The following is a 14,261-nucleotide window of genomic DNA, read 5'->3' as shown; positions in this document are numbered from 1 at the left end:
ACAGACCACAGTCCATTAATACCATCCTGACAAGAGTAAGGATAAAGACTTGGGAATAGAAGCAAAGGAGGAGGTGCCACACCTGGAGGAGACTAGGAAGGCTTCAGAAGTACAGTCACAAACTTCTGGGCTGGGGCTTGGAGCTGGCCGTATGGGTTGGAGTGGGGTAGTTATCCTCACACGGGGAGGCAAGTGGCACATTATGGAGGCTCACTGATCAACCAGGCTGTGGGCAGCGTCATGATCTGCACAGGTTTGCAGAGAGATCACCATGGGCTCAGGGACCCTGGAAGGCCTTAAGGAACAGGTGAGCTCCTAGAACTTGAGATACGGTCGAGGGAAGATGGTAGGATGGTCAGGCAGGGCAATGAGATCACTGTCAGCAGCGGCTCCTTGGGGTCCTTCCCCGACCCTCCCCGTTTTCTGAGGGCTCTCTGTGGGTGAGGGCTGGAGTAGGCTTTGCTAGGCAGAGGCAGGAGAGGCCATTCCAGCCCTAAAGACTGGATTGGGCAAGACCCCTGCAGCTCATGAGGATGCCCACCCCCTCTGCCACCTCACAGTGGGGCTGGTCCCTTGGGGAGTCAAAACTCTAGAGCAGCAGAGCCGGGATGGACTCAGAGAGCCCCCTCTCTATGGGGCAGAAGCCCAGCAAGACAGGGGTGGCAGGAGAGGGCCCAGGTCCCAGTCATGGTGGTCAAGGTATTTTACCCACATTGGAGAACTGTAGGGGCCTGTTTCAAAGGACATATTTGCTTCTCCCTGAAAAGGAAAGGTGACTGACACCTACTGAACATCTTTAGTAGTTATTGTTGCTATTGTTTAGTCGCTGTCATGTTTGACTCTTTGCGACCCCATGGACTGCAGCCCACCAGGCTCCTCTGTCCATGGGATTTCCCAGGCAGGAATACTGGAGTTGGTTGCCATTTCCTTCTCCAGGAGATCTTCCCAGCCCAGGGACTGAATCCATGTCTTCTGCACTGGCAGGCATACTGCTGAGCCACCAGGGAAGCCAATTTTACATCAAAATAACAATTAAAAAAAAATCTTTTAATCTTGACACTCCAGTATCAAGTTATTATTTGTTTACTATCTTCTGGGTTAGGATGCAAACTCTGAGGTCAGCCACTGTCCTGATCACGGCTGTATCCAGCACCCAGAGCAATGTCCTGGCACACAATGAATACTCATCAAACATGTGCTGAATGAAAGAAGTTAATTCTTAGTAATTTGCCAAAAGTAAAAAGAAAAAAAAATTCAGGGTTGCTAGACTCCGAAGGCTTGCTCTTACCACAGCCCTACAAGCCTTCAGCTAACTGTGGTTTTCAGGCTGCACAGGTTTCTCACGTAATGTCCACCTTGTGGGACCCATACTGCACCTCTGACCTTCTTTTGCCTTCCTAGGTGTCTGTGAAGAACTCCACAACTGAGCAGGGGGTGCAGTGGGGAGGGAGTGAGTCACCAGGATTCATCTCACCTCTAGGAGATCTGAGCCTGTCCTCTGCCAGCTGGTGGTCAAAGCTGGGCTGGCTCTTCATCTGTGGTCCTGCCACTTCCCACCCACCCCAACTGTCTGGACCCAGGCAGCGTTCCAAATGGCAAAGATATGCACAACAGCATGGGTCTGTCCTGCCAGACAGGCGTTGAAGGCCCCCCACACATGTGCTGAATGCACACAAAATGGCCTTTGGTTCTGGACCAGAACTGGCTGGGTGCGAAGACTGAGGGGTTGTGGTACGAAGGAGTGGGGTAGGAGGCACAAAGGCTGCCCTCAGATTCCTGAAGGGCTGCTGTGGGGCACAGCGAGGGCACACCGAGGGCAGGGGTTAGGGGAGGCGGAGTCTCCTCATGGTGGTGCTGACATCTCCCAAACAAGTCAATCCTTGACTCTGACCTTGTTGTCTCTCCCCTTCAGGCCATGAGCTGTTCTAGAGCAGGAACTAAATGGGATTCATCTTTGCTAAATGTGGGTTGGTTGATTTGTTTGGTTTTAAGATCCGATTTCAGAGTAGCAGGACAGTCCAGGGCCCTCCTTCCTCTTTCTCCCTAGAGTTCACTTTTCTGGGGCAGTGGGAAGGGGGCTGAGGGACAGCTCCAGTCTGTCCCTCTGTCCCTGAAGCCCATGACCAAAGGGGCAATGCTGAGGTCGATGGGCTACAGGCCCCTCCGAGGGGAGGAGCCCCTGCATCCACCTGTGTAAGGGCTGGGGCAGTTCTAGGGGCCCTCACCTGCCTTTGCAGCCTTGGCTGTCCCTCCTACCTACCTCTCCTCTGTGCAGTTCGGTCAGGGGTGACTTGTGGTTCCCGAATAAGCCAGCATCTCTCCTAACTCCAAATCTTTATCAGTCTCTCCTGTTGTCTGAGACATTCATTTCCTCTCTGGGCCCGCGTCCTCATCCGATGATCCTGTCTACTCCTGAGGTGGTTTTCTCTATGAAAAGCAGCTAGTATCAGGCCCACAGCAGGTGTTCACAGGGGCCAGCCCTTGCCTGGAAGGAGAGCTCTCCCACCTCCATTTCCTCGGACTGGCAAAGCCAGCAGAAAACAAGCCTGCCACACGAAAGCCCATGGCCAACGGGCAAAGCCTTATTTTAAGTGAGAAGCACATTTCCTGTTCTGGCAACAGAGAGAAGCCCAGTGACTCCTGATGTTCCCACTCCCCAATCAGGATCAAAGGGACAGCCTGGAGCTATCCTTCAGCCCCCTCCCCACTGCCCCAGCAAAGTGAACTCTAGGGAGAAAGAGGAAGGAGGGGCCTGGACTGTCCTGCTACTCTGAAATCGGATCTTAAAACAACCTAGGGTGAACTGTGGCTAATGCTGATCCCGTCAAGAGTGCACAAAGTCCTTCAAAGGGGAAGACGGCCCATATCTTTAAGAGAAACAATTCTAGTTCTCATTGCTGCACCCTTGCCTGCCACCCAGGGTGAGGGGCACAAGACACGGTAGTTTGGGCCCCAGCCCACCAGTAAGCAAGACAGTGGTAGGTTGTGGACCTGCTGGGTCCTGGGAACATGAAAACCTGACCTGATGGGTATCTCCCACTTATCCTCTTAGTCCTTTCTCAAAGCCCAACTTTTGTGAGCACTCCTGTGTACTGGTGAGAGTGAACTGAAGGCTGAAGGAAATGGAAAAGAGCTCTGAGATGAACAAGCCCTGGGAGGAGAGCTGTGACAAAGAGAAAACGGAAGACTCAAGGGGGTCCAAAGGAGTGCTTGAGGATTGGAGATAGGAAGATGGAATTCTGTCCTGGAAAAGCGCGTGGCGGGAGAATTCAATACACTATATACCAGCGAGCCTGAAATCAAGTCCAGGCATAGCTGTAAAACAGACAATTCAAATATGATTTCTGAGGACTTACAAGGGAAAGTAGCAACCCCCGGGAGACGTTAGGAGACCTGGATTGACCAAAGACTAAGACAAGCCGAGACAACCACACCTGCGCTCTGTTGGAGGGCAGTGAGCGCCTTTGTGCGCCAAGTGCCGTACACACATCTCATGCGCAAACTCAAATGGTACTGCGTCACTAACGCTGGACTCACTGAGCACTTACTATGTGCCGGCCCTGGGCAGAAGTCTGTACGTGCCTTTGCTCATTTAATCCTCTTAATAACCACAGTGGCTGGTATTGTCACTGACTCCACTTTATGGATGAAGGAACTAAGACCCAGGAAGTTAAGTAACTTGCCCAAGTTAACACAATCAAAATATGGAAAAGCCAGTGTTCAAAACTCCAGTATCTCTGACCTCCTAGTCAGTGACCAGGCTCTCCTGCCCGTGTGCGGTATGCTTTACGATATCCATTTTACAGAGGAGAAAAGAGAGGCTGAGAAGGGTTAAATTATTTGCTTCAAGTTGCGCAGTTAAAGAATTCGAAAGCTGAGATTCAAACCCAAGTACTATCTGCTGCCAAAGCCCACGCTGCCTCCAGTGCAGGGGAGAGCCAGCAGGAGGCATTTGGCTGACATTCGCTGCTTTTCAAAGGCACCACCAGAGACCTGTGCTGAAAGAATCCAGCTCTGACCGCAAAGGATTTTAAAGATCAAAGCTGGTATTTTAACGGACTTTGGACAGAACACAAGGCACGAGCCCAGAGGGGAACAGAGGTGATAGAAACCCAGCTCTAAAGAGCCAAGACAGATCTGCAGGCCACAATGGCTTTCTCCTTCAAAAGTTTCAACCAGCTTGTGATCTGGCCAACAGGGGCATTATCTCTTCTTTTGCCTTCTCCTCTCGCAGAAGGAGATAATGCTTACCTGGCCTTGCAATAAGGCTACTGGAATAGTCCAATGAGATAAAAATGTCAAGGTCTTTGAAGCCTGTCAAGTGTCATGTACATGTGAATTACTGTTATTATTCTTAACGTCTATTCCTCTTCTGGTCAGAATTCATCATTTCCACCTACCTTCCCTACAAAGTGCACACAAAATCTAGAGCCATCCTCTGCCTCCTTCCTGCAGATCCAGCACTTGCTATGTTCTGTCCCGAGCTCAAGTCTGTGCTCCGCCTCGGGCTGTGTGTGCAGCTTGGAGACAAGGACTCTGTCTCCCCCTCTACATTCCTCACTGAGCCTTTTCCAACCTTAGCTGAACTAACGGTACCGGAATCACACCAAAACCATCTTATCTAGTAAGAGGTACTTAGAGTGCTAACAGCTGAGGGTAACATCTGAGCTTTGGTCCCTGACTTCTAAGAACAAGGACTCTGGCTGAGGGGAACTCAAGAGAGATGCTAGAGTTTACTTTCTCCTACACTGGAGCTCACCCTTGTCACTGGCTTTCACTGCTCTGCTTCCCCTCACACCCCTGGAATTCTCTGAGTCTGCCAAGCCTTGGTTTAATAAACATCACTCTCACCCCCTAGGCTCATGAATGTTTTCAAAAGGGACCATCTTCCTGTATCTCCAGCACCTAATACAATCCTGGCACAACCCTTAAAAAATGATAAATGAATGAAAGAATAAATGAACGAATGAACACACAAATAAATCTGTATTTTATAAATTAGAAGATCTTCATGCTTTTCATGTCCTTGGCATTTATTTCTTTGGGAGAAGACAAACAGGCAAGGGCAGGAAAGGAGAAAGAGACTGGCATTTAGTAAACACTTGCAATATGCTGGTTACAGTGATGAATTCTTTACACATGCTTCCCCTTTTAATTCTGACACCGTCACAGAGGCCGGGAGAGAAGGAACCTTCAGAGTTAGTGAGGTTCCTTTCCATCAGAGAGAGCTGCCTCCTATGCTAAGATCATACAAAAGGAAAGCTCTGTTTTACAGAGAGATGTCCTTTGGGGGATTAGGCTGGGGGTCACCCCCATGTCAATGACATTGAAGTACAAGGGCGTGTGGCCAAGGGCCCAGAGAGAGGCTCTCAGAACCAGGTGTCAGGAGACCCTTGGAAATAGACCTGTGACACCTTCTGGGCTTGTTTCCTCATCAATGACATGAGGGCAATAGCCTACATCCTCTCTAAGCTCATTTGCCACTCCTTGACTCCATGTTCTAGAGAATTTTTCTCTGTTAAATATATCTTGCGTTTATTTGTGGAATGAATGAAAGAATGAATAAGTGAGTCATCCAGCGAAGTCTCTGAAACATCTTATACCATCTTGCTGCTGCCCCTCACCTCCACCAGGTGTACCATCACAGGTCCTGGCTGCTACGGGACCTTCTCACCAATCAGAGGTCCTCTTCAGGCTCCTGCTCTCTGCTCCCTCCCGTCTATGGCCTGCAGGATCCCAACGCCTGAAGGAGTCAGCAGTTATTCTTTTTAAAATTGAGCATCCCTAATCTGTGGATGATCTAGCATCCTTGAGATGGGTCCCCTGGCAACATGGAAAGGAGAAAATACTCAAGGGTGGGCCTCTAAGAGCACTGCCTGAGCCAGTCCCCAGGGGGGCGGGGGCAAGGAGGGTGCAGCCCAGGCCACACATCAGCCCCTGACCAGGATGTACTGCTGAGATTCAAGGACGGTCTCTCAGCCCCTTCCTGGCTCTTCTCCGCCTTGTGCTTGGCTTCTGGGAGGTGTGTACTGTACAGGGGCTGCTACAGCAGAGAATGTTTTCCCAGACTCATCCAGAGAGAGTTCCACCTTCAACTGCCAGCCGCTTCCCGGGAACTGAATTCTCTGCATTTCAATTGCATGCTTACGTGTTTCCCTCCATCACTGTGCCCTCCCCAGCCTACAAGGTCTGAATCTTTGTGTCTCCCCAGGTTGCTAGGCTCAGAAAGCATGTGGTCAATGTGAACTGACTGAATGAAGAAATACGTATACAGCCCCCTTTCTCTCCTATAATATAAGACCTTGAGAGGCAGAGAAGTTGGTAAACCTGTTCAAGGTCATACAACTTTGACTGGTTAGGGAAGATGAGTTAAAAACCAAATCAGACCATGTCTGATGCCCGCTAGGGGTATGGGAAAAGGTGCTTATGGTAATATAGCATCAACAGAATACCAGGTAGGATGCTGTATATCCCTATGCTGTAAGAGGGATGTTATTATTTCCATTTTACAGATGAGAACACCAAGGTTCAGAGACATTGGACTTTGTCTAGGCCTCTTTGCCGACACTGCGCCTCACTCTTCCCACTCACTCACTCCTGCCTGAGTAAGAAAAATGTATTCATCAGGCTCAGATTAGAAGCCACTTTCTTTAGGAAACCTTTCTTCCCCAGTCTCCCAAATTCAGCGGGTGCCCCTCCTCCACTGCCTCACAGCAGAGCTTCTGTCCCTGCGCTGGCACTAACTGAATCAGTAGCTGTCTCTCCCACACCAAACTTTAAAACCCTCAAGGGCAGAGGGCAAGGGCTGTATCTTAAATGTATTGAACTTTACCTGCTGCTAAGTCACTTCAGTTGTGTCCAACTCTTTACGACCCCATGGACTGCTGCCCACCAGGCTCCTCTGTCCATGGGATTCTCCAGGCATGAATACTGGAGTGGGTTTCCATGCCCTGCTCAAGGGGATCTTCCCAATGCAAGGACTGAACCCATGTCCCTTGTGTCTCCTGAATTGGCAGGTGGGTTCTTTACCACTAGTGTCATCTGGGAAGCCCCATTAAGCAAAATGCCTGGCATGCAGTGGAGACCAGTAAATATTTGTGGGAGAAAAGAGGGAAGAAAGCAAGGAAAGAAGGTTCCCAAAGAACTGGGAAGTGGGGAAGTTGGGTTTGAATCCAGGCCTGCCTGGTTCCAAGGACTAGACCAGACCAAACTAGACTACCTCCATGAAAACATACAAACTCCCCTTAGAGTAGACAGCTTTTTATTATACTCTTGGGGATTTATCTTTTGTTAATCAATGGATCTTAAGCTTTCACAGGTCAGTGACAGCTTGATCAGATGTGACTTTTCCGGGACGACCCTGATCCCTGGAGCACAGAGCACCCCATGTGGTGGGTGCTTTATGCGTAACTGTGGCTTAAGCTGACTTATGTTCAATCCATTAATCAGAAGGTGACTCAGATCAGAGAAGAGCCAGCCACTGGCCCTCAAGATGGCACAAGGCCTGAGGGTGGGAGTGCCTAGAATGATCAAGACACTGAACCCCGGTTGGGGCCACGTTTATCTAGGCGTTTTAAGACTAAAGAGGCACGTGAACGAGCATGCATGCGTGCAGGCTCAGCCACTTCGGTCATGTCTGACTCTGTCCACACTATGGACTACAGGCCACCAGGCTCTTCTGTCCATGGGATTTCTCAGGCAAGAATATTGCAGTAGGTTGCCACGTCCTCCTCCAAGGGATTTTCCTGACCTAGGGATTGAACCCGTATCTCCTACGCTGCAGGCAGATTCTTTACCGCTGAGCCACTGGGGAAGCCCGAAGAGGCATATACTGATAAAAGTGCAGTGCCTTACTGCACTCAAGGGTCAGGAGTGGCTTCTGGAGTTTAAACGAAGTTCATGATTATATAAGACAGGCAGTTTCCCTGGGAATAAAAATAATGACGTGGAGAAATTTTGTTTTTATGTTTGCTTTGTCCCCCGTCAAGAAGTTTACAAAAGATGTAGTGTACAGAATGCAATGAAAATAAAAATTATTCATCCAAAGACTAGGAAACACTTTTTCTCTCTGAAAATCTCAGTTCTCTCTTGCCCTCCCACTGCCACTCCCAAGATCACACTTTTTTACAGTTAGGTTTTCTCTTTGATAAAAAATTTTAGTAACTTTTTATGTTGCACACCACATGTGACCTTTAGTGTCACTGTGCGCCTCTCAAGGCAGAGTCCGGGAGTGGGGACGTTACTCGCCTAGGAAGTGGGGATGTGGTTTGAGGCGAGCACTGCTTCTGCTTCCCCAAAGGACTCTGGGCAAGTCCCAGCCTCAGTTTCCTTCTCTGTGACAAGGGCATGAAAAGGCCTCTTGGCTGACTCCTTAGGCCACCCTGAAGATCTGAGACACTGCCTTGGGAACATACTCTAGGTAGTAGGAGGGACCTATCAACATAAGTAAGGTAGCACATTTATCTAAACATCAGAAAGGAATGAAGCTCTTACATGTAAATCTACTATCTAGGTAACACAAACCTTCCTTCCTAAGTATAAAATTGTACTGGATTTACCTTTGGGGATGGCACTTGTATTTCTAGACTAGTCTATTCCCTTTTTGAAGCAAAGAACACTGACGCAGGGTTATTAACGACTGTCTTGAAGGAAGGTGGGGGCTATGAATCTGTGTTATCCTGATTTGCTCAACACTGACTGCCCTCTGCTTTTCAGAGTGTTTCTCTCTTTTCCTCTCAGGTAAGCAGTCATTTCTCCCTGCTGGCAAAGTGGTGGCCTTTCAGATTTCCCGATTCCAGCCTCTAAACCATAGTACACGAGACAGAGAAAGTCAGAGTGAAAATCCCTTAGTCGTGTCTGACTCTATGTAACCCCATGGACTGTACAGCCCATGGAATTCTCCAGGCCAGAATACTGGAGTGGGTAGCTGTTCCCTTCTCCAGGGGATCTTCCCAACCCAGGGATCGAACCCAGGTCTCCTGCATTGCAGGCGGATTCTTTACCAGCTGAGCCACCAGGGAAGCCCAATTACATGAGAAAATCTAAAACCTAAGTTTGTTAAGTTTAGTTGCAGTGTAAGAGCCTATCAAGTTTTTCCATGAGCAAACCAAAGTAGCTTTACATATCTTCTACACTAATCTTCCTAAGGTCATGTGCCTCTCTGCTCAAAAACTCAGTGTTCCTCATTCCAACCAAAACAAACCCAGACACTCCGGCTGGTAAGGGTTTCCAGGCCTTCAGTCACCTGTCCTGACCACATATGTAGTCTCCCTTCTTAGTACACGCAGTGTTGACTGCTGCCCTCTGCCACCTCTTGGGCCTTAAAAGACTGCCCACCCTTGGAAGCCCACCTCTTTCCTGGAGTCTCCCTCTTCTGAACTCTCCTCTCATCTTATCCACATCTTTCCCATGGCCCTGACCTCTTTCTGACTTAAAGTAACGCAAGTTTTCCTAGAATCATGTCTAACTCACTTCATTATCTTAAAGCCCCCTTGGAGCTGAATGAATGCATACATGGGTGGTGGCAAATACGTTTCCAGCTCTTGCTCTCTGAGGCCCCTCTCCAACTGCTGCCCACTGTGTTCTAGATAGCTAAGGCTGCTGCGTTCCAAAGCTCCTGTCAGATTCACTCTGAGCGGGGAGGGCCTCTCTCTTGGGGGACCTGCTGAGCCTTGTCCCTGCCCTTCCCTCGCCTCAGGGTCTGCCTCTCCCCAGCGCCCTCCGGGGAGAGGAATCGGCATGCCATGCCCCGCTCCATGGTGGGTGGCAGGTGGTTGGTGTGGAGGGGGGGCACTCACCACTGCCCAGCCTCAGGAGCAGCACGTCCTGCAGCCTGCGGTTGAGGTCACGGAGCTCCTTCATCTCGGCCACGAGCGCCCCGTACTCCTTGAGCTTCTTGGCCTGCTGCACCAGCTGCCTCCGAGTCCGCTCCAGCTCCTGCTGGAGGTGGCGCATCTCCTCCTGCTGCTGCTGGTAGTTGCGCAGCAGCTCCTCGTACAGAGCCCGGGGCACGCCGGCGTCTTCCAGACTGTCCATGTCCCCCGCGCCCGCTGAGGCCTCCACGAACACCTCCTCCGGGCACGTGCCGGGGCCCAGGCTCAGGCCGTTCTGCTTCTCCAGCCGGGCCACCACTGCCTCGATGCTCTTGTGCGCCACTTCGCTCGGCTTCCGCCCCTCAGGTCTCTGTGTAGGACAACGAGAGTCAGTTCAGGCAAGGGCAGCTGGGGCTGTCTTGGACTGCGGCTCAATATGTCCCCAGACAATCCTAGAATCACAGAACCATAGAACATCAGTGCTTGCAGAAACTCTGTGCACACACTTAAGACAAAGCTCTTTATTTTACACATGGGGAAACAGAGATTGAGTGGGGAAGTGTCTTGCCCAAAGTCACATGGTCAGTGAGCAACAGAGGCAGGACTCGGGCTTCCCAGGCCACCGCTTTCCCATCCCCATCACTCTGCCTCTTGGATGTATCTCATACCATGACTGCCCTCCCCAACTCCCCAGTCCCCCACCCCACCCACAGGGCTCGGGCAGTGATCTGCTCACAGTGGGTATTCAAGGAGTATTTGTGGAGAATCCATGAGAAATCAGGCCAAGCCTAGGCATCCCAGGGGGGTCACTAGTCAAATCTCTACACCAACAAAACATAAAGGCCTCTTCTCCCCACCTCAACCCCCATCCCAAGAAAGGGCATTCCACCAAATAAAGTTTTCCTGAAAAATGCTCCAGTGGGGAAGGATGCTAAGGACTCTAATCTGGAGCAGGAATTGTGTCTTATTTTCTGTTTCTCCACTGCCTACTCAGAACTGGCACCTGGCAGGGGCTTGATAAATGTTTACTTAACTGAAAAGTTCAAAGAATACTAATATTGGAAGGTTCTTTCTGTTTAACTCCGTCATTTTACAGGTGAGGAAATCGAGGCTCAGAGAAGAGAAGGACTATACTCAGGGTCACATGCTGAGCTACAGAATCGGACCTGGGACTTAAAGCCCAACTTAGAGCACAAGACTCCTTCCCCCACCCCTGCCAGTCTCTCCTTGAACTCTGGCCAAGCTAAAGCTCAGCATGAAGTGGATAGAGAGAGGACAGTTTAGTGAGAGGAGAACTAACCAGGACTACCCAGGGGCTGGGGCTTAAGCTGCCTGAGGAAATTCCAGCTCAAGTGGACAAAGCTTCCAAGATGGGGAGTGGAAGCTATGGGACCAATTGAATTCTTCACCCAGGGCAGGAGGGCTAGGGACTCTCCTGACTGGGGGCACTTGTGGGAAGTGCAGACAACCAAAGACACAAGATTCCAGACAACTTAACTATGTCAGGTTGAGCCTGCCTTAACCTCTCAATAAGCTCCTGAAAGTTCTGGAAAAAACAAAAAAGAACCATGACTCTGGGATTAGGTTACATGACAAAATCCTATCCTGTCATCTTATCAACTGGGATAAAGTGCTACTAGTCTAAGTGAATCTATTCATTAAAACTGTACTGATCACTTTAGATACCCAACTTCAGTACTACACTAGGACACCCCAAGGGGAGTGACCATGTCTGTCTGATCTCTGTGACCCCAGGAACCAGCACAGGGCCGGGGCCACAGTGGGGGTGCAATGAATGCATGAACTCAACTCAGCTGAATCTTCTGCACTACGCTTCAGGAATGTCCTTAACCTGAGTCCAAAATCAGACTGTGGTCAAAGCTGAAAGTGTCCCTCTTCTGCCTCCCTTCCGCTGGGGCACCCATTGTGCAAAATAAACATCTGGCTTATTGGACAAGCTATTTAGCAGGCTTCCAAGTAAAGGCTGGAGGAGACCCACTAGGGCTCACACCAAAGGAAATGCAACTCATGCAGAAGTTTTTCTTCTAACCCAGGATCACATTAACCCTTTTGTGTGAGCTTGGCACACCCGCCTCTGCTCATGAGTCTACTCCTGGCTGTAAGGGGGCAACCTGACAGTGGCTGGCCCTGACCTGCTGCCCAAGAACATCCACCTCAGGTTCCTGGAGCCCAGCAGTGACCTCTCTGGAGCTGGAGGCCGGAGGAAATGCCCCTTCCAGGCCCTCAGTGGTGATGACACTGCACAGATGGTCCAAACAGGACCGTGCTCCCTGGAAAGTCAGCTGGCACAGCCAACTCCTATCAGCTGGCCCAAGTCTCTCACCACGTGAACAGATCATGGCCTGTGACACCAGGGGACATTTACATGGGCAGAGGAGGCCAGACTGGAATTCTTCAGCTATCAGAGATCTGAAAAATGCTCCCCCATACTTTCAAAAAGAGGAAAGAGTTTGTTACCTTGATGTGTCTAAGCTGTAAATCTTCTTCCCCATAATCTTTAACCTCCCCATCTTCTTCTACGAGATTGAGAGAAAGTTTGGGGATTTTTATTTTCTTCTGCATCACACTGTTTTCAAGGTCAGATTTGTCTTCTAAAATGCATATCAAAAAAATAAGGTTCATTATGGGTCAAAATGCTCAAAATGCCCACAACCTCAAATGCTAGAGAATGACTGAGGCCAGACCAGTTAAAGAGGAAAAGCCAACCACTCCAAGACATGTTCCCTCCTTCGTGCAGGGCTCTTGAGAGCAACAGTGCAGATCAAGCTTGAGGATCAAAGTGAAAGTGAAGTCACTCAGTTGTGTCCGACTCTTTGTGACCCCATGGACTGTAGCCTACCAGGCTCCTCTGTCCATGGGATTTTCCAGGCAAGAATACTGGAGTGGGTTGCTATTCCCTTCTCCAGAGGATCTTCCCGACCCAGGGATCGAACCCAGGTCTCCCGCACTACAGGCAGACGCTTTGCCATCTGAGCCACCAGGAAGTCCTGAGGATCAAGGGTATATGCTAAAAGCATTACCATGCAAAGCATTGAAATAGAACCCAATGAATGTGCTGAGGGGTTTTCCTAAGTATATCTTAAAGGGTGGCCTTTTATGGAGTTCTAGAATCTTGGAACTGGAATGGCCCTTAGATTGATATGTTTTTAACTTTACCAGCACACAAATTCCTCAACAATCGAGATCTTTTTAAGCCAAAGGACTTCCCAGGAAAACTTGTTGGGTTTCAGCCAGCTCAGGTACTAAAGAGCATGAAGGGATGATGGCTCTTATGAAGATAAAGCCTGGACTGGAGCTGAGGTGGAGCCTCCCCACAGCCCAGACACAGGACAGACTAGTCGAGTTAATATGGTTACAGGAAGAGGAACAAGTAACATTCACTGCCTCTTTACTGATATCAAATCAGGAGACAACAGAGTTTGAGGGGCCTCAGTGACCACGTGGTCCAACTCTCCCATTTTACATGTGAGGATGGAAAGAGTGTGATGAGTGAAAGGAAGAGCCAGGAAGTGGAAAACAGGCTTCTGGCATCTCACCCAGTGCTTACGTGTGACAACACCACACACTGACGAGCACTACAAACTACAAAGGGGCTACACAAAGGGATGCTACTTCTCTCTTTCTTACTCTTTAAACTCAACTTCAGATAATCTGAAAGAGAATTCTCAGAGTTCACAAGCACTTAACTATTTCAGAATGTAGTCAAATGCCAAATCTTCCTAAATGGCCTTAGGAATGGAGCCCCAGCTGTTCAAGAGTAGGATTCCAGTATCAGAGAGGCCTCAGTGTGAAACTCAGCTCTTCTGTGATAATGTGAGGAGTGGGGACTGAGGCCCTAGTCGCGTGATCTCAAGTGTGTCCTCTGGGGGTGACAGCAACACCTCACACCCACAGAGCACAACTCAGACACCAGGCACGCAATGAGCAGGATGTGAAAACTGGCATGGTCAACATGCTCAGAATTGTCTTACTTCCCTAAGCAAAGGTGGATAAAGATACTACAATTAAAAGAAAAATGAAAGAATGACTTCAGAAAGGTACAGAGTGGAAGGGAAATGCCGAGGAAAAGAAGACGGTCTTTGTTAACAGTCTCCTGATCAGAGATGAAAATGGCCTTTCCCACTAGTGAAATCCTTGGGTTCTAGTTCTTGTTCTCTTTGTACCTACATTTTATAGATGGGTTAGGAATGAAAGCAATGGCACCCCACTGCAGTACTCTTGCCTGGAAAATCCCATGGACGGAGGAGCCTGGTAGGCTGCAGTCCATGGGGTCTCTAAGAGTCGGACACGACTGAGCGACTTCACTTTCACTTTTCACTTTCCTGCATTGGAGAAGGAAATGGCAACCCACTCCAGTGTTCTTGCCTGGAGAATCCCAGGGACGGGGGAGCCTGGTGGGCTGCTGTCTATGGGGTCGCACAGAGTCGG

The 14,261-nt window shown here is 49.6% G+C and overlaps 2 protein-coding genes and 1 long non-coding RNA gene across 11 annotated transcripts in view; 1 reads left to right on the top strand and 2 right to left on the bottom strand.

The window, feature by feature from the left end:
• The window catches only part of AGBL4 (AGBL carboxypeptidase 4), a 1,471,661-nt gene that overhangs the window by 237,081 nt on the left and 1,220,319 nt on the right, over positions 1-14,261 (bottom strand). The gene's annotated exons all lie outside the window — the stretch shown is intronic.
• Positions 1-14,261, bottom strand: part of BEND5 (BEN domain containing 5) — a 49,974-nt gene that overhangs the window by 21,785 nt on the left and 13,928 nt on the right. For 2 of the 4 annotated variants that reach the window (XM_019957507.2, XM_070786571.1), the window contains exons 2-3: positions 12,291-12,424; positions 9,798-10,182 (exon numbers count right to left, since the gene is read on the bottom strand). In XM_019957507.2, the coding sequence (XP_019813066.2) occupies positions 9,798-10,182; positions 12,291-12,424 (519 nt within the window). Of the gene's footprint in view, positions 1-9,797; positions 10,265-12,290; positions 12,425-14,261 lie in introns of all 4 variants that reach the window. The other 2 variants (XM_070786572.1, XM_070786573.1) reach the window with 2 other exon arrangements.
• LOC139182245 (uncharacterized) overlaps positions 1-14,261 on the top strand; it is a 37,303-nt gene that overhangs the window by 17,526 nt on the left and 5,516 nt on the right. Inside the window, exon 3 of one of the 2 annotated variants that reach the window (XR_011565893.1) lies at positions 3,053-4,983. The exons of the other annotated variant lie outside the window; for it this stretch is intronic. This is a non-coding gene — a long non-coding RNA (uncharacterized lncRNA). Of the gene's footprint in view, positions 1-3,052; positions 4,984-14,261 lie in introns of those variants that run through there. 2 annotated transcript variants of the gene reach the window in all.

The sequence above is a fragment of the Bos indicus genome, chromosome 3, assembly GCF_029378745.1.
Source record: "Bos indicus isolate NIAB-ARS_2022 breed Sahiwal x Tharparkar chromosome 3, NIAB-ARS_B.indTharparkar_mat_pri_1.0, whole genome shotgun sequence".
NCBI classification, from domain to species: domain Eukaryota; kingdom Metazoa; phylum Chordata; class Mammalia; order Artiodactyla; family Bovidae; genus Bos; species Bos indicus.
Note: the sequence above shows the minus strand (reverse complement) of the source record. Positions and strands in the feature narration are given on the sequence as shown.